Source organism: Saccostrea echinata, unplaced genomic scaffold, assembly GCF_033153115.1.
Source record: "Saccostrea echinata isolate AGI-Se365-2 ecotype Australia unplaced genomic scaffold, CSIRO_AGI_Sech_v1 ptg000054l, whole genome shotgun sequence".
NCBI lineage: Eukaryota > Metazoa > Mollusca > Bivalvia > Ostreida > Ostreidae > Saccostrea > Saccostrea echinata.
In genome coordinates this window covers 34677826-34697369 of record NW_026889803.1, presented here as the reverse complement: position 1 = coordinate 34697369, position 19544 = coordinate 34677826, and the positions used below count along the sequence as shown (strand labels likewise).

The 19544-nt window shown below is 33.7% G+C and overlaps 2 protein-coding genes across 2 annotated transcripts in view; one reads left to right on the top strand and one right to left on the bottom strand.

Moving 5' to 3' along the window:
• Window position 1: 1 nt before the first annotated feature.
• LOC133172455 (N6-adenosine-methyltransferase catalytic subunit-like) lies at window positions 2-8623 on the top strand. Its single transcript, XM_061307338.1, has 16 exons — window positions 2-141; window positions 381-681; window positions 827-896; window positions 1385-1434; window positions 1531-1612; window positions 1890-1979; window positions 2180-2216; window positions 2503-2622; window positions 2847-2902; window positions 3042-3167; window positions 3869-4056; window positions 4331-4369; window positions 4674-4782; window positions 5523-5588; window positions 7543-7655; window positions 8286-8623. The coding sequence occupies exons 1-16, from the start codon at window positions 42-44 to the stop codon at window positions 8401-8403; spliced, it is 1665 nt and encodes a 554-aa protein (XP_061163322.1). The 5' UTR covers window positions 2-41; the 3' UTR covers window positions 8404-8623.
• Window positions 8624-13364: 4741 nt separating this feature from the next.
• Window positions 13365-19544, bottom strand: part of LOC133206078 (uncharacterized) — a 61320-nt gene continuing 55140 nt past the window's right edge. Inside the window, exons 69-80 of the mRNA XM_061342008.1 lie at window positions 18620-18754; window positions 18176-18328; window positions 17801-17845; window positions 17203-17375; window positions 16931-17088; window positions 16505-16677; window positions 16012-16062; window positions 15857-15895; window positions 15560-15677; window positions 14543-14667; window positions 13798-13912; window positions 13365-13605 (exon numbers count right to left, since the gene is read on the bottom strand). Of these exons, the coding sequence (XP_061197992.1) occupies window positions 13476-13605; window positions 13798-13912; window positions 14543-14667; window positions 15560-15677; window positions 15857-15895; window positions 16012-16062; window positions 16505-16677; window positions 16931-17088; window positions 17203-17375; window positions 17801-17845; window positions 18176-18328; window positions 18620-18754 (1415 nt within the window). The 3' untranslated portion in view covers window positions 13365-13475. The remainder of the gene's footprint in view (window positions 13606-13797; window positions 13913-14542; window positions 14668-15559; window positions 15678-15856; window positions 15896-16011; window positions 16063-16504; window positions 16678-16930; window positions 17089-17202; window positions 17376-17800; window positions 17846-18175; window positions 18329-18619; window positions 18755-19544) is intronic.

The following is a 19544-nucleotide window of genomic DNA, read 5'->3' as shown; positions in this document are numbered from 1 at the left end:
TTATAGTTAGCTGTTGAAGACCAAAATATTAAACAATCAAAATGTCACTTAGTAGTATGCGAGCGCGTATGTTGCAGAGGAAGAAGGAAAGAGAGGGTTTAGAAGCAGAAATATCAAAATCATCACAATCTTCAGTCACAGGTCTATTAACTTCACTTTTTCATTAACAAGAAAAACACAATAGTTCTTGAATAATACTATGAGCAACACAGTAATCCTTATATATTCATTTGTATATGAAATTTAAATTTAATGTATTCAAATTTAAAAAAAAAACGCATTCTGTTGCAATCATCAGTTTATGACCTGGATCTATTGTGATAAAAAATGTTCGCTAGTACAATATTTGTGTTTCACAGCGGTATCTTTTACTTATGCAGACGGAACAAAAAAGGACAGTAAACCAGACCTGGTTGTTTCCCATACCAGTTCAGTCTCAGTACCCAAAGCAGCCCAAGTTTTGTCCAAACCAGATGTACCCCAGAAAGAAGCTCAAGAGCCCATGAAGTCAGATCCAGAGGTAGAGAAGAAAGTGCTGATGGTTTTATGTGACATTAATTTAGATATCCCATGTAATGCAGCAGTCATTGCAGACCATACTAAAAAAGCCCTAGGAAGAGGTGTTACTTTAGCTACTATTGAAGGTTTACTGCAGAACTTTGCTTCTCAGCAATTGATAAGGTGATCATGTTTTCTTAGAACATATTCATTACTATAAAATGAGTTTTTGTGAATATCCTTTCGATGAAATGAATTGAAATAAACATTTTCAATATCATAATGATATACCCATTTTTTCATCAATTTCAATCACGTATTCTTGCAGTATTACCACAGAAGAGAGTCCTTCATCTGGGAATAGTAAATATATTGTTCAAGATTTAGATCTAACAAAGGTTTGTCTATAACATTTTATTACTGATAATTAATTGATTAATTATATTTTTCTATTTATTGTACATGTATATCCATGAATTGTTAACCCCCTGGACTGTCCCGAAAGAATTATACCTGTTCAGTAAAACTGAAATCTTAAGCTAGTGATGACTCTCTTTCATTATGTTGTAAAATATATTTTGATGTTCTTTTCCTTTGTAATGTAAATTCCTTTTTAATACCTGAAATTGCAGCATATAACTCATAATATCATTTTAAGCAGCTTTATGAAAATGCTCACTTGCTATCGGTCTTTCAGATTTGACAGATAGGTATTTATTCAGAAGAACTGATAGTAAAAATAGATTTCAGTGTTCTGAATGAAAAAATTTCAAAATCTGAAATGAAGGTGAAAAACATTTAATGCACTCTTCCATACATTTATACAGGTATTTCTTACCGGTTGTATAAAACAGAATACCAGATGATTATGTATTTTATTTTACAGTTGTTAGCTGTGATAAAAAACCCACAATCGAAGAAGAGGAAAAGAGAGGAGTACGCTTTAATTATTCATTTCATTTACTATATATACTTATAGTTTGACATATGTATCATCTTCTTTTACTTTTCTCTGTATCAATTTTATTGTAGAGATGATGATGATATAGGTAAAAAGCGACCACAGAAACAATCTAAACAGCAGAGTACAGATGCAGGTATTGATGACATTGAGGTAAACCCCCTAATTAGTTTGATATGCATGTTAATAAATGTACTGGTACATTTATGTATTGAAAAATTGATTTCATTGATTCTCTTGAATTTGCAAGAAAAGTAATGAAATTATTCATCTACATGTATTAATTAATTGATTAGAAATACATGTACATGTAAAAGACAAATACATATATCAGATGCTGGTGCATGAAACACTGCATTGGTTTTAAGTTGATGCAAAGTTGTTTAAATTAATGTCAGTGATACATTTCCTCTTTTCTATTTTTTTAAAGAGTTTGCTTTCCATGCAATCAGCAAAAGAAAGAGTGAGCAAGCAAGTAAATGAGGAAATTCAACAGTTATTAGCACATCCCACAGCAAAGGTAAATATTCTCAGAGTAATTAACAAAAAAACAAAAGAAAAAACAAAAAAAAAAAGAGATAAAATCTTTTTAATTTCTGTCTTGAGAAAAGATACTGTAAAAGCATTTGGATGTTTGCCGAATTATACATAATCTGTAAACATTTCATTTCTCTGAGGAGAAATGTAGCATTTTGAAACAATCTTTATTCTCTTTAACAGGAGCAAATCTTAGTGAAAAGATTTAAGTCTCAGGGAGGTAAGTATAATTTGATGCTTTTTAAAACTAAATTCAGTGCATTCAAAATGCAGTGAAATTGTAAGTCATGCATTGCATAGCACAGTCATGATTTACCACTGTCAATGTCTAGAAACATAATTCATATACAAATTTATATGGCATTGCATGTTTAGCTGCATTTCTATGCTGCTCCAAAATATGTATTTTTCCTGATATACATGTAAGTTCAGTATTTGTGGACAATGATGGTAATCAGAACATTTCAAAGCTTATTACCACCATTCCCACATTAATTATTTTCCAGGTGTACAAGTGCAAGAATTCTGTCAGTATGGAACTAAGGAGGAGTGTCAAAGGTTAAAAGAATCCAAAGAGAAATGTGATAGACTACACTTCAGAAAAATCATACACAAACATACAGATGGTAATATAATTGACCAATTTGTCTCCCTTCCATGAACACAATTAAGTGTGACATTATTTCTCTTCTCTCAAACAAATATTATCCCCCTTCCCTCTGATCTTGACAAAGACACTGGTGCATTTGTTCTCATTTGATTAATTTATAGTTGTAATTTGAAGCCAATTTGATCAATTTTGAGGTTTAACAATTGTCAATTTCATGATTGCTTATCTGAATTCTTGTAGAATCTCTTGGTGACTGTTCATTTCTCAATACCTGTTTTCACATGGACACATGCAAGGTTTGTTTTTGTGGATAGATTTGTGGAATATACATGTAATTTGTGTTTCTGAAGAGTTTAGTTTAAACTCATCCAAGTTGTAGATTCCTTAATACATGTATATGCACCAGATGTGAATTTTTTTATAAATGTTTTTCAGTATGTCCATTATGAGATTGATTATCCTGCCAGAAATGAAATGGAAGGAATGAAAAAGGAGTTGATGATGGCCAAGTCTGTACTTGACCAAAGTAATGATGGGGATGTTCACATGTTTCCTCCCCAGGTACTAGATGGTTACAAAGAGAAAAACCTTGTTTCATTCATACAAACTATAAAGTAGGCAGTTTATTTAATTCTTGGCTGCAAATTGGAATTGTCATGAATACAATTTCAAGTTACAATCATACATGGTTATCTCAAAATCTATGAGAAAAATTTCGAGATATCAGAGGATTTGAGATATTGAGGTTAAAATACTGAAAAAATAAAAAGTAGTTTGCTGTTCCAACTCACTTTGACATGTCCATGGTATTCAGAATGTGAGATTCGGGAGTACAACTGTACATAATTTGCTAAAAATAATGCAGCTGCTGGCAGTTTTAACTGTAATTTCACTGACATTCAGGTAAAAAAAAGAAATCTCTTCCAAACTATAATATTTTTTGTTAATTCAGATTTTTTATACAACATATACAGTTATGCACATTTCTAGAGATTTTTAAAATTTGGCATTCATTTGGGGCAAAAATATGCTTATGCCGCATGCTTATGCCGAGCTCTTTATTTGATTATGCATGTACATGTACTCACATAAACACATATGGAGTCTAATGAAAATATCATAGAAATATACATATATTTTAGATATATGTATTATTTTAAAACTCTGATTACACACAGTATTGAGATTAAACATGTTACACCAACTGATGATAATTTCAGGATATATATATTATCATATTTTGACCTAATTTATTTTAACAGTGGATCCAGTGTGACCTAAGACACTTTGACATGTCAACATTAGGAAAATGTGCTGTAGTCATGGCTGATCCACCATGGGATATCCACATGGAACTTCCATATGGTACAATGCAGGACGATGAAATGAGAAAGCTAGATGTTCCAGTACTTCAGGACGATGGATTTATTTTCCTCTGGGTCACTGGGAGGTTTGTTTTAGCAAATTTAAAGTAGTTCTTACATGTACATGTAAATATACCAGCGTTTCATTATTGTCTTATATTATTTTCTTGTTGGCCTGTGAATAGTTTTAAAGATAATAAAATTTACATGTCTGTATAATTATATACTGTTTTTTATGTATTGCCTCATCATAATAGCATTTTGGGGACTATGAATGCACATATATGCACATGTGTATGTACATGTACAATGTATATATGGAGCCTACATGTATAATGAATTAATTATTTTTTCTTTCAGGGCTATGGAGTTAGGCAGGGAATGCTTAGATCTCTGGGGGTAGGTCCTATCATCTACAAAAAAAGCTTGAATTTTCAGTAAACATATAGGGGAGTATAAATACTCTATATTAACATAAAAAATGGACATTACTCTACCTACATTAGTCACTACAGCTTTATGTTTGTCTTGAATTTATGATGTACGATAAAAGTGTATTAATCAGCTGATTTGTATAATATATGTTTGAATATAAGCTTATTGATGATATGTGTTAAATTCGTGTAGGTATAAGCGTATTGATGATATGTGTTAAATTCATGTAGGTATAAATGTACTGACGATATGTGTTAAATTCATGTAGGTATAAACGTATTGATGAGCTGATTTGGGTAAAGACCAATCAGCTACAGAGAATTATCAGAACTGGCCGAACAGGACACTGGCTGAATCATGGCAAAGAACATTGTCTGGTATGTCTTTCATTCATCAAAAAATTGGAAGTGGTATTTTAGCTCTGTAACTAAGCTTTTCTTATCAAACCTTATTTTTAACATTTTTGACTTGCCATAGCTACTGGATCATTTTAAACCACAGTATTCTCCACGAAATGTAAAAAAATTGTACTACAGTACAGTGGTTCTCCTTTAACTTTGAATTCAAATCCGCTCGAACCAGTAATTTTTCCTTAATCCACGAAAATTTGACCCTTCGAAAATAAGTGATTCTACAGTATATATATGTTGAAATATTTACATTTCCAATGTCTTTGTCTGAGATAAAATTTCAAATAGTAAAAATACTTTATTTCTACATAAATCTACTGGTTCATCGATAGGCGTGGTAAAAAAAAAATTAAGTGCGGGGTGGGACAAATAGAGACAGAAGCAGGGCTTGTAGCACGTGAATTTGCAGAATCAAGAGCATGTAAATATAAGGAATAACTGTCAGATTTTTTGGTTTCATGACGATGATCAATCAATTGGCTTGCGTGATAATTTTATGCATAAACGCCTTTGGCGTTTATGCAAATTATCACGCAAGCCAATGGATTGATCACATCATGAAACCAAAAAATTAGACAGTTATTCCTTAATTGAAAGCCACAGCAATAGACTTCTTATAATAAACTTTAACTTTCCTGGTTCCAGTGTCTCAAGTACCAAATAATGTGTCCATCTGTACTATACTATAGACATAGTTTTCTTTTTAGGTTGGTGTGAAAGGTAATCCCAAGGGAGCTAATCGTGGTCTTGACTGTGATGTTTTAGTAGCAGAGGTAAATCGATAGATTTATGTAAGGAATCAATTCAATAGTTACCCAAGTTATACTGTATAATCTGCAGCTTAAACTCTTTCAACCCGGGTTTTACAAGTACATGTATATACAATATAAACTAATGTTTCTATTCAATCAAATGGCCTTTAAATTACAACCCCCCCCCCCCCCCCCCAAAGTTTGGGATGGTATAAAGGAATCACCCTGTCAATCTGTCTAGCTGTCCATGCAATCATGTCTAGGCTATAACTTTGTAATGGAGAATTTTTGGAAGCTCATACTTGGTACAGAGATCGCTCAAGTCCAGAGGGAATGTCTTGATCTTGACCCAAGGTCAATCTAGGAACTTCAAGGTTACTACAGAAAAGGTATAAAATTCTTGTCTTATATCTCTGTAATAGAGAATTATTGGAAGTTACAAAAATTACTCATGACTTAGAGGTACGCATGTGAGTTAAGGCTAGATACAGGTGTTTCTATGTAAATGAGCTAATAAAAATGCCTAAGAGGTATGTTTATTATTCAAAGAATGTTTTGATTTATATTCTTATGCATACTTAGTACCCACGATGTTATAGCCAGTACACATTATGACGTCATATTATGATGTCATTGATCTTGTCTACTGGAGGTAATAAAACATATCAACAAAACAGCTTCGGCGCAAGGGATAACCCTATTTATTTTTACATAAAAATTGTATAATGCTAAGGAGAATATTCTATAGATTAATAAAACTGCTGCACAAATCCTAGGCATTTTCTCATTTGATCGGAATTTGAGGAAACTTATACCGGACTGTACATTTTTACACTAATTCAACTTAAAACTTTACAAATAGAAATTATACAACTGAGCTGTTGATATTTGTGCAGCAATACCAGGAAACATTGGAATATTTTGCTTCTAAAGATACCTTGTGTTAGTTAAATAAAATAGAGCATGCCCTTGCGCCGAAGCATTTTTTTGATGTCTATTATAATCTTGTGTAGTAAAGAACAATGACGTCATAATATGATGTCATAATGTGTACTGGCTATCTCATGTCGTGGGTAGCAAGTATGTATTAGACAATAAGTTTTAACTCTCCCTGTATAATAGATATAGTCCTTAAGCATTTTAATTAGTTTATTTGCATAGAAATGCCTTAATCTAGCCTTAACTCACCTGCGTATTGTCATGTCCTTGATCTAGGTCATTCTTGCAAGTTCAAGGTCAAAGGCAGAAAAGGTATAAAATTCCTGTCTGGGCTATAACTTAGCAATGGAGAATCATTGGAAGCTCATACTTGTTATAGAGAATGATTATGACCAGAGAGTATGACCTTTAACCTAGGTCATTTTGATAAGTTCATGGACACTGACAGAAAAGGTATAGAATTCTTGTCTGGGCTATAACTTTGTAATGAAGATTGATTTGAAGCTCATAATCGCTGCAAAATTTTTTATGACTTGTGGATGTGTTGACCTTGATTGAATGTCATTCAGGTAAATTCAAGGTCACTGACAAAAAAAGTATAGAATTATTGTCTGGGTTATAAGTTTGTTATGGAGAATCATTGGAAGCTCACACTTGGTACAAAAATTGTTTATGACTTATGGCTGTGTCCTAACCTTGACTCAAGATCATTCTGATAAGATCAAGGTCACTGGTATAAAAAGTGTAAAGTTCATGACAGGTCTAGAATTTTCTAATGGAGAAATGTTGGATGTGATCCATACTTCACTAAAATATTACTTATAACCAGATGATGGATCATTTTCTTGGCCAAGATATTTTTGGCAAGTTCAAGGTCACATTTACAACTTACAAAAATGCAGCGAGGGATATCATTTTTGTGTGAGCTGGCTCACAGTACCTCTAGTTCTTTTTATATTATAAATGATAGATAACAGTAAGGAACGGTCAAAGATTGTCAAGCGTGCATGTTATTTAAACTGTATATTATGAACAGGTGAGGGCCACTAGTCATAAACCAGATGAAGTCTATGGAATTATAGAGAGATTATCTCCAGGTACAAGGAAAGTGGAGTTATTTGGTCGTCCTCATAATGTCCAGCCAAATTGGTGAGTTATCATCATTATTAACAATCATGTCATATAAATTTTCTGTTCAAGGCTACCCTTATTATTAACATTAGGCTGGCTGAAATTAATTTTATGTCTAACATCACCTATACACTTCAAAACCTAAGAGGGAGGGAGGAAACAAATTAAACAAACAAATTTTTAAAACAGTTGAGTATTTACTTATCTACATGAATTAAAATACTGTCAATATTTGTAATCATGTTCAGGCTTTTTGTTAAATTATCATTTCTTTGTAAACTGTCACTTTAAATGATAGATTGATTAAACTTAGCTCAAATATACCTCACTAGGGCCCAATTATTGTTTATCTCTATGGACTTAAGTATTTATGTGCTAAAAGTAAAAGCTAACTGGAACAGAAACATTAAAAAATGTTGATTTGCTTGTTTTTCCAAAGTGCCAATTTCTCCGAAACCTACACGCGCAGATGATGTTAAATGTAGAATTAACTTTGGATAACCTTACCGAGATCGACAAAGTGAATGACAGTAAAAAAAAATGGTTGCATGTAAATAAATTTGAATACATGTAATACACAAACCCCAATCCTTGAACATATGTACACTGTATATGATCTGTTCTCACTATTTATTATGGGTATTTCAGGATTACCCTAGGCAACCAGCTAGAGGGCGTAAGATTAAAGGATCCAGACATTGTAAGCAGGTTCAAAGAGAAATATCCTGATGGAAACTGTATGGAGCCTGCTAAGCCTAAAACATGATCTGGTGTTCAAGACTATCTTTATAATGTTCAGGAGACAGCTTATAGGTCAATGGATTACTTCGATGTGATAAACCAATATCCATCAGTTGGGAGAAACATCATGGCAGCACAGGACTATTATTCCCTGTTGGTTTTGTTAATTGTATTATCAGTCAAAGACTGGTTATTATTATTGTACTAATTGTTAAGAATGGAGAGTAATAAATGTGGGTAAAGTGCTTTGATCATTTGTTAAAAATACATCTAGGTCTTTTTTTTTTTACTTACCCCAAAATGGGATGCTTTCTTATGTAGTCTTGTTATTGGATCTCCAAAATGGTCACAAACTTCTGTGGTTTTTGTTGCAAGCTAATCCATGTTTTAAACTAGAAATATGTCCATAGGATATAAATGCTCTACCCAGGGTTCATTAGTAATGCAACATGAAAATTTGTATTGGTGTATGAAGTTTGATCAAAATGTCTTGAATAGTTTCTTTAAAACTGAGTTTTTTACACAATATATAGTAAAGTCAAAGGTCACTAGGAAGGTCAGGGTAAAAAAAAAGAAATGGACCCAGTTGGTAAATTCTCACCAAATAATGTATCAGTGCATAAGCTTACATAAAAATATGATCTTAGTTTCTTCGAAACAGAGCTAAAAAGATATCTTAGAAGGCTAGGTCAAGATCGAAGGAAAGGTCAAGGTTAAAAATGTTTATGCAATTGAAAAGCTTACATCATTATGTATAAGCATATAAAGTTTGATAAAAATATCTTGAATATTTTCTTTGAAATGAAGCTAAACACCAATTTGAAGTCAAGGTTGAACGAGACGTCAAGGTCAAAATGTTGATACCATTGAATAGCTCTCAGCAATAAGTATAAGCATATAAAGATTGATAAAAATATCTTGAATAGTTTCTTTGATATTCAGCTAAACACATATTTAAAGTCAAGAGGCCCATGGGCCACAATGCTCACCTGAGTTACTTTGGCCCTGCTGTTCTTCACCAGATCTTCCCCTTGTATAATGCCTATTGTGGCCCACCCTACCCCTGGGGGTCATGATTTTAACAATTTAGAATTTTCACTACCCTAGAATGCTTCCACATAAGTTTCAGCATTTCTGGCCCAGTGGTTCTTGAGAAGAAGTTTTTAAAAAATTTTTTTTTCAATATTTCAATGTAATCTTTGATTCCCTATTGTGGCCCTGCCGTACCCTCAGGGGTTATGATTTTAACAATTTAGAATCTACACTACCCTAGGATGCTTCTACATAAGTTTCAGCTTTTCTGGCCCAGTGGTTCTTGAGAAGAAGATTTTAAAAGATTTTTCTATGTATATTTTTCAATGTAAATCTTTGATTCCCTATTGTGGCCCCGCCCTACCCCCAGGGGTCATGATTTAAACAATTTAGAATCTACACTACCTTAGGATGCTTCTACATAAGTTTCAGCTTTTCTGGCCCAGTGGTTTTTGAGAAAAAGATTTTTTAATGACCCCACCCTATTTTTGTCTTAAAGTTTTCTTGATTATCACTTTTTGTAAAGGGGCATGGCCCTTCATTTTAACAATTTAAACTCTCCTTCACCCAAGAATGCTTTGTACCAAGTTTGGTTAAAATTGGCCCTGTGGTTCTTGAGAAGAAGTTGAAAATGTGAAAAGTTTACAGACCGACAGATGGACGACAGACAAAGGCTGATCAGAAAAGCTCACTTGAGCTTTCAGCTCAGGTGAGCTAAAAATGTATATGTAGTTGAGTAGCTCTCACCAATATGAATCGGCATTTAAGATTTGATTAAAATACCTTGAATAGTGTCTTTAAAACTGAGCTAAACTATTTTAAGAAAAGGGAGGTCAAGGTCAAAAACTGTTGATGCAGTTAAACAGCTCTAATCAATATGTTATTGTATCGTATATGAAGTTTGACTAAAATATGTTGAATAATATCTATGAAACTTAGCTAAACACAAATTAAAGAAAAGTGAAGTCAACATCAAAGGAAAAGTCAAAGTAAAAAATGTTGATGTAGTTAAAAAGCTCTAATCAATAAGTATCAGCATGTAAGGTTTGATAATATGTATATCTGGAATACACATTTTTGGGGGGGGGGGGGGGGACTGAGCTAAACACTAATTTAAGAAAAGTGAGGTCAAGGTCAAAGGGAAGGTCAAGGTAAAAAAATATTGATGCAATTAAATAGCTCTCATCAATGTGTATCAGCATATGAAGTTTGATAAAAATATCTTATTACAGTAAAACTTGTTTAATCCGGACACCACTGGTTCCGAAAAAATTGGCTGGATTAGACAACATTCCGCATTAGACAACATTTTAACCAAAAGAATTTACTGAAATGGACTATGACAAACACTATATGTCCCGGCCATATTTGTGGTGAGGCATAAAAATAATCTTGGTACAGGATAGTTCTGTTTAGATTGTAGAGTGCAGCAATATTTAAGATGCTGCAACTGACCTATACATGTACTTTTTAAGTGGATGAACAAGTTAAGCTTTTGCAGCAGGGTCCACCTAAGTAGCTACAAAAATGCACCCTGTTATATACCTGTACATTGATATGTAATAAATAAAATAAAATATTAAATGAGCAACTTTCTCTTACTCAAAGAACAGTTAAAAAAAGGAATACTTGAGAATCATATATTTTTGTGGGGTCAAATCTTCATAGTTTTGAGGTAAAATAATGGTTTGTGGGATGGTGGTTAAAGTGTTGAGTTGTCACATTCGAAATTTCACATTTCGTTGGGGACATGAGTTTATGGGTCCCTTCATACCACAAAAACCATGAAAACTTCCCCCCTCCCCCCACCAAAAAAAATTAGTGATTTATTAATCAAAAAATGCAACAGTGAAGATGTGTACTACATGTACAGTACTTGTGCAAATTTCAACACCCTTAAATGCATATGGAAAGGGGGGGGGGGGGGTCATGACCTAAACACTAAAATTTTTAGATTTCAAATCCACTTTGCAGCTCCTGTTTAGATCAAGCAAGACATATATGGCAGTAAAGAATCAATGAAATAGTTTATTCCACTGAGGGTTTGAGTTTGAACCTTAGGGCACAGTCCAAAGAAGGTAAACTATAAGATATCCAAGCAAATCTCTGAAAGTAGATTTTTACATGCCTTTGAATGCCAGTGCTAACTAGAGGTACTGCAAGTGAGCTCATCAAATTATAGTGTAGTGTAGATTCAAGTTTGTTCAAATCATGACCCCCGGGGGTAGGGTGGGGCCACGATGGGGGATCAAAGTTTTACATAGGAATACACAGGAAAAATCTTTAAAAATCTTCTTTTCAAGAACAGCAAAACCATGATGGGTCATATTTATATGGAAGCATCCTCAGGTAGTGTAGATTCAAGTTTGTTCCAGTCATGACCCCCGGGGGTAGGGTGGGGCCACAATGGGCGATCAAAGTTTTACATAAGAAAACATAGGAAAAATCTTTAAAAATCTTCTTCTCAAAAACAGCAAAGCCATGATTGGTCATATTTATATGGAAGCATCCTCAGGTACTGTAGATTCAAATTTGTTCAAATCATGACCCCCAGGGGTAGGGTGGGGCCACAATGGGGGATCAAAGTTTTACATAGGAATTTATAGGGAACATCTTTAAAAATCTTCTTTTCAAGAACAGCAAAGCCATGATTAGTCATATTTAAATGGAAGCATCATCAGGTAATGTAGATTCAAATTTGTACAAATCATGATCCCCTGGAGAATAGAGGGGCCATAACAGGGGATCATACAAAGGAATACAAAGGATATATCAATCAAAATTTTCTTCTTAAGAACAGCAAAGCCATTATTTGTCATATTAATTCAAAAGCATCCCTATACAGTTTAGATTCAAGTTTTAGTTCAAATAACCAAACAACCCCCCCCCCCCCCCCCCCCCCCCCCCGAACCAGTTTTATATTTAAACTTTTCAAGACTGAACTGATTTCTGCTTTTTCCTAGCCAGAGTGCTCAGGTGAGCGATGTGGCCCCTGGGCCTGTTTTTTTTTTTTTTTTTTTTTTTTTTTACAAATGTTTGCTCATTTTGTTAAAATGCACACAAAAACATTTTAAAACTGGTGGAGAGATGACCCAGAAAAAGCATTAAATTTACAGGAAAGTGTGTTTAAAATTGTAACATTTGTACCAAATGCCTCATCTGGCAATATTTCATAACATATTTAAACAAATCAAAACACAATATCTGAAAATTATTTCCTTTCTTTTGTCATCAGAATCCAAGATATCTATATAGAAATGAATGTCGAGTTATTATGGATCGATGAAATTTTCACTTAAAGTGCTGGACTCAAATCAAATGTGCCCTCATTCTTTTATATTTTTTCTGCCAATGACCTTGCCCAAATGACCCACATCAAGGTCATGACACACCTTCAAGTCATTTATAATCTTCCTTGAAATGATTCTCCAGTTAAAGTCCTAACACGATTGCACATAGTGGTCATGATTTTCATCCATCTGGTAAAATACCCTTGCTCATTACAATTACGTACTACATGTACTTAGTTTGCCTGATTGATACCCAGGAGCTGAGATTTTCAAGGTATTAATGCACTTTCACCATATGATCAATAGAGTCCTGCTTTAACACCAGAATCCCTGACCCTAAGGCCATGAATTTTACAAATTTGGTATTGAGATCAATTCTTATTACAATACCAATAGTTTGACTGCTTGATGTTCAAGAGAGAATAAAATTTTTAAAGATTACATTAATTTGATGGTTTAAGCCCCATCCCTTATGCCCCAGATGAAATCCATAAATTATGTTTTCCTTTACCTTTAGATGCTACATGTATATACCAAAATTGGTTAAAATTAGTTCAGTTGTTTACAAGAAGATCAAAAGTGATTCAGTTGACTAAAATTGCCTATGGCACATTGCTGTCAACCTTAACATGCCACAGAACTTGTGAAATAAAAGAAACAGTCATAACAAAATATAATTTTATTATATAACAAATTGTAGAGTGTATGCACCAATTGTATAGTCTTTGTTAAACATTGCACAAATAAATAATGTTCCTATAGTGAGAGAATCTGTTTATTCTATTTGGTATCCGGGGGGAAAGTTGATTTGTACATTAGATGGACACTTGGGTTGTTGACAGCATAGTCCTGGTGCTGGGGCCTGCAACACGCAGCCTGCAGGCAGACTTGGCCAGCTCAAGCATCTGGAAAAAGAAAATGATTAGCTGATGAGCACACAATAAAACTTAAAATTCGGGGTTATACCAGTAATACCTTAAACAAAAGAAAAGTATTCCCATATCACAATAATACCGTCCATTGATGGATATGAATATGCAAAGTATTCCATAGCTCTCGAATTCCAATATACAGCTTTTATTAAAGAGTGAACTTACTTTGGGTTACATTGGTATCTTCCTGTGGTGGCATCAAGACAGGTGCATTTGTACTGACATCCATCATTCCAGTTTTCTCCCTGGGAGTACACATCTCCCTTGTAGTAACACAGACCTAGACAGGCATAGAAAATGTCCCATGTTAATCTTGGACTTCACCATATTGATGTCATAGAAATGCACATGGATTGTTACCTCTCTAGAATATGCCTGAGTACACATACTGCTTATCAGATGTACATGTATGTACATTTTTCAATGCATAATCCTAATTCAAATCTTATCCTTTTTTTTAAGATAAGGAATATTCAATGCCACCTCATCACATGAACTATTGACTCCAAAAAACATCATAAATGAATTTTAGCATAGATAAAACTTCTGAATCACAATTTCGTTGAATATGAAAAAAATTATTGGAATTTCCTTTCCACCCCCTAGGTAGCCTAAATTTTCACCTGTCCCCAAACACAGGCAAAAATGTTTAACCTCAAGTGTATATGTAGTTCAGTTGTGAATTGTAATACTTTAGTCTACCCAAAAATTCCAACAAACTTTATTCCTATACTAAATATGAGTAATTTAGAAAACACTTTCTTTATCCTCATCCCATAGTTATCTCTACCCTAATTTTTATCTGCCTTCCAATTACATGTATATATGTCTCCTGTTTCTTATCTACCATGGCACCTATTTACCCCCCTGTCCTCATTATATCCCTGTCCCCCTTAATCTCTGCCTGTACCTCTCTCAGCTGCGTTACTGCTGCTGGGGTTGTAGACATGGTTGCCACAATCTGGTACAGCACAACAGGATCCTGGTCGTTTGACAAGGGAACAACCTTGTGGAAGTTGAGAGTAGGTTGGGCACCTGAAATTTACAAAATATTAATTAACAAGAGAGTCAAAGAAAGAGCTCACTTTATGCATAAAATGGCCCTGTAGATATACCAATTTATTGACTAAAACCCTATGTCCCATTTTCAACATCAATATAAAGTAGAGACTTTGTGCTTTCATTTTGTATAACAAACTTTCCTGTAAATAGCCCAGGTATTGATAAATGGGTCATGTAAAATTGCAATGTTTTCGAATTTTGCAGAAAACAGGTGTATTTGAGAACCTTCAGCAAAGAATTAAGATATGAGCACACCCCTCGATCCAAAAATTAAAATATGTTTTATAATCTTCATAAGCAGTTCTTTCATTATATATTTGCACATTTTGGATCAGAGGTTGTGCTGTATACAAAATATTGAAAAAATAGCATCTTTTGGCCATTTCTGAAGAAATATTCAGAATATGTGAATAATGATGCAATTCATGACGTCATAATGCATTAACTAGGAAGAAAATTACGTCATTTTTAGTAGATATTCAGTCACCAAGGGTTCAAGTGATATTTATTGTCTTGTCGACTAAAACAACAGAGTTTTAATTTTCCAGAAATTCACAGGGCCAATAAAGGCCCAAAGTGGCCCTTGCTCTTTATTCAAATTTTTCAGACATGACATAGTATATACACGTATGCGACATACTAATTTTCCATAAAAATTCTCTAACAGAATCATTGGAATTACATGGAATTTATATTCCTAACAAAAATTGTTATCAATTGCCAGGGATTATAACTTGCATGGATTTTTCAAAAAAGCATCCTTATTTTTGTTTGCAAGGAAAGCAATGGTGAATAAATGGATTTACAGCACTGGTCTGGCACTAATGTTTTCTAAGCAGATTATGCCCCTTTCTAAGACACTTACAGCTCCACACACTGGTAGTTTCCATTTCTAGCATCGGTACAGGTACAGTTGTACTTGCAGCCATCTGTCCAGCTGTCTCCTTGGTTGTAGACCTTGTTGTTGTATACACAGGCATAACCTACAACAACAGAAAAAAATAATACATGCAAGTCCTTACAATTACTTTCAAATTTAATTCCAGATAGCATAGCTCACACATACATGTATTTCTTTTTGATAGCTCATAATGCTAGGGCCCTTTTTGAGTGAATTTGAATATACTGAATGAATATTTAAAAAAAAATGTTGTTTACTTACTGCTTGTGATTATTTGAGTGGGCATCACAGTAGCAATGCCTGAAATAAATGAAAAATAATCCACATTTCATAGATGTTGAGAAAATTCATCAATTCAGATTGGCAATATCCTTTAACCTAATTTTATATCTGTTGCCAAAATCAAATCTACTTACAAGTTCCCTGATGTCCCATAATGGCTAGAACATCTCCAGTTCCAACTTGAGCTGAAAAGTTAAATTTTCAGACATTAGTAAAATATCTTATGTCACTGCAGTATTGCTTGAAATGTAGATTTTCAAGATGATATCACTATAAGCAGGCATCTGGCAATCATTCCAGTTCTACAACCACAAGTGATGCATTACTGCACTGCCAGTAACAGTTATTAAAAAATAATATACAGTCAAACCTCATTATCTGGAACTTAATGGAACCAAGAAAAAACTTCCAAGATATTAGAGGATTCAAGATATCAAGGTTAAAAAAAGAGAAGTTGGGACTTCCAACTCGCTTCTACATATCTGTGGTATTAGAAATTGGTATTTGAGATATCGAAGTTCAAGTGTATAAAAATAATATGCAGTGCTGCAATTGGTGATGAATGACTAGCTATAACTCAACAAAACTCGAGATGCCGTAAGTGGACAGCATACTGCGTGTTCTTACTTTGTTCAAAGTGGGCAGAAGTTTGGCCTGGTGCATACAAGAAGGCAGGCTTGCCACCAGAGCTGGCCTCAAATGGACAGTTATTCTGAGTGGATATCATGATCCATCCGTAAGTGTCACATTGAGAGTTAGAATGCTGGCTCATAAGGAACTCGCGACCAGTGGATGTGTCACTGTTAAATCATCAAAAACTACTGATGAACAACAAATATTATATTTCCCCATTTATCAAAATATATGCCCAAATCTTTATATTACATGTATGCTTTTTTTTTTCTTCTCTTAAAAAGTCCTTGAAATATTCAAAGTATGATTTAGACTGCAGATGTCTTGTTAGTTCAGATATTACTACTCACTTGAGCAGTTTACATCTGTGAAATGTGATAAGGAAATTTAGCATGAGATGAATTTTCTGTGTAAACTGACCCCATCATACTGAAAACTTCCTTGGCAGCTGTTCTAATGTCTGTATAGCTAGAGGAGATGATTCTGCTGGGATCAAACCAGTTGTTTTGGTTGGCACCAATAGCGTTGAATTCAATGTAGGCTTTTTCTTGTCCATTCTTGTAGATCGATACCCTGATCTGCAATTCAATACCAAGTTTCATGATTTTTTAAAGCGAGTGAAAACAAATTTCATTATTTTCAACCATCAATATCTTAAAATCTTAATAAAAATGGGCAATAGTAATAATTACCCTGTCCAAACACATGTCGTTCCAACGAGAGAGGTCTGTTTTGTAATGACCTTTGAATTGATTTGTCAGATACATGGCCTGAGGGTTGTTGACGTTCATTGTAGCTGGGCTTGTCCAAATCTGGTACATGTCTCCTGGAACTCCAGCCACACCCTTCATCAGCGTTGTGTAACCTGTGAAAAGACCATACAAAGTTAAATCAATTTTATTTTAAAATTCAAATTGTTTCAATAAAAATATAAGGTTTTTACATGTGAACAAATTATGACTAAAAGAATTTATCCTGGCATGTACATGAAGAAGTAGAGAGTTTTGATTTTCATTTAAAAACATTTTTGTTTAATTTCATAAGTACACATACAAATCTAGTTGTACATAATAAATCGCATAATAGATATATGAAAAACAAGTCATATCAAATCTCAACTCCAATATATAAATTTGACTAAAATCAGCTGTTTCTTTACAATCTGATTACAATTTCAACAATATACCCTCGAAACATAGCATACGCTGTGATGGCAGCCTTAATGTAAGAACTGGAGCCAAAGACAGAGCTGATTTTTGTTAGTTGATTGTAACAATTATCAGTACATACCTGTAGGAGGGAGAACCTGGTAGTTGATCACTGATCCTGTGGAACCTATTAAATTGTTAAGTAATCAGTATATATTCATAAATAAAATCTGATTCAAATCATAAATGGGGCAACACATGGTCTACTATAATAATATAACGTGTAGAATTAGATGATGTTGAATTTCAGTAAGTACTCAAACAAATGCTTCTGATTTTGAAAATTATCATCTACTGAGTGCTCATGAAAAATCCTCAAATTTAAACAACCAAATGAAATCTCCAGTCTTAGAATATGATTTCAATAAAACATATGAATTTTACAAATTAAAAATTTTCAGTTACTGCTAGAGATTTAGATGAACCAGATATCCAATTGCAACTGTTTCCTACTTACTGCAGAAACCACAGTAGAGACGACAGTTGTCACGAGCCCAGGGTTCAAACTGTCCGGTACATGCACTCTTTCCAAAAGCCTGGCAGTTATTGATCTTATCCTGACAACCTGTGTTTGGTGTGGGGGACACAGTTACTAGGGATCCTCCAGAAGCTAAAATAACAAAAAATAGTGGTATTCTATCCTTGTGATATAACCTGAAATAGTTGAACAATCAGTATAAAATATCCCAGTGATACACACAAGAAGAGAGATATCATATGAACCTGTTTTTTCATGCTTTTAAAGGTAGCTTAAATGCAAGAACTATTGAAGGATTGAATATCTTTGGTTTATATTTGAACATGCTTGGTGAATGTTTAGGATATCTATGGTAAAAAAAAAACCTCTTTTTTTTTAAATGAAATATCATATTGGAAATGTTGTCTCTCTGATTTGACTCACTCTGACAAAGTCCACAGTATTTGGCACAGTTGTCTGTGGCCCATGGTTGATAAGTTCCCTGGCAGACTGATTTACCATATTGTGCACAGTTGTTAATTCTATCAGTGCAGACTGTTGGCACTACAACTGATGGGGCTGAAAAGGTCCATCAAGTATACAGTTTAAGAATTACTTCATTCTTTTTACAAAATGTTTCTAGGTTTTTGCGACTAGTTATCTAGACAACTTCAACTTTGTTTGTTTTTAACACTGTCTATATTTTTCTAAAAAAATATAAAATGAAATTTGAGTACACAATATTCTTTAAATCATTTATATACTAGTAACAGAAGAGGATTTTTTAAAAACAAAATATCTTTTTTACAGGGTTTAGCAGGGTTTTCACTATGATTTTGTGAACTGAATTCCTGGTCTTAAGGTTTTTGCAAAGGTTGAGTCCCAGCTAAATTTGATGCATCCCATTTGAGCCCCAAATGACAATGAAATTAAAAAAAAAAACTTCAATTTAGTAGACTTATTTTATGCAATAAAATTTGTCTACCGTGGGTGAAATTCATGAGATAGTCATGCCACATGGATACAGGCAGTAATTATAGTTTCTAAATAAAATGAAAAATTGCTACCTTGTGTTTACAACTATCGGAGTTTGTCATGCATCACAATAGACAATTTATCATGAAATATTGTATTTACATTCCAGATGACTACTAAGATATCTCTGATTTAATAAGTTTCTGATTTCAAACAAATCCTGACAACTATATGAAATCTACCATTTTTGAAACACCCAATTTTTCTTGCTATTAAGGATGCATCAACTAATGAGCCTGCATAGTTTTTAATAAAGTTGCATCCAAAACAATTTTGCTCAGTCTATTACGCAGATTCTTGTGTTTATCAGAACTCTGATCCACAATAGGGAAAA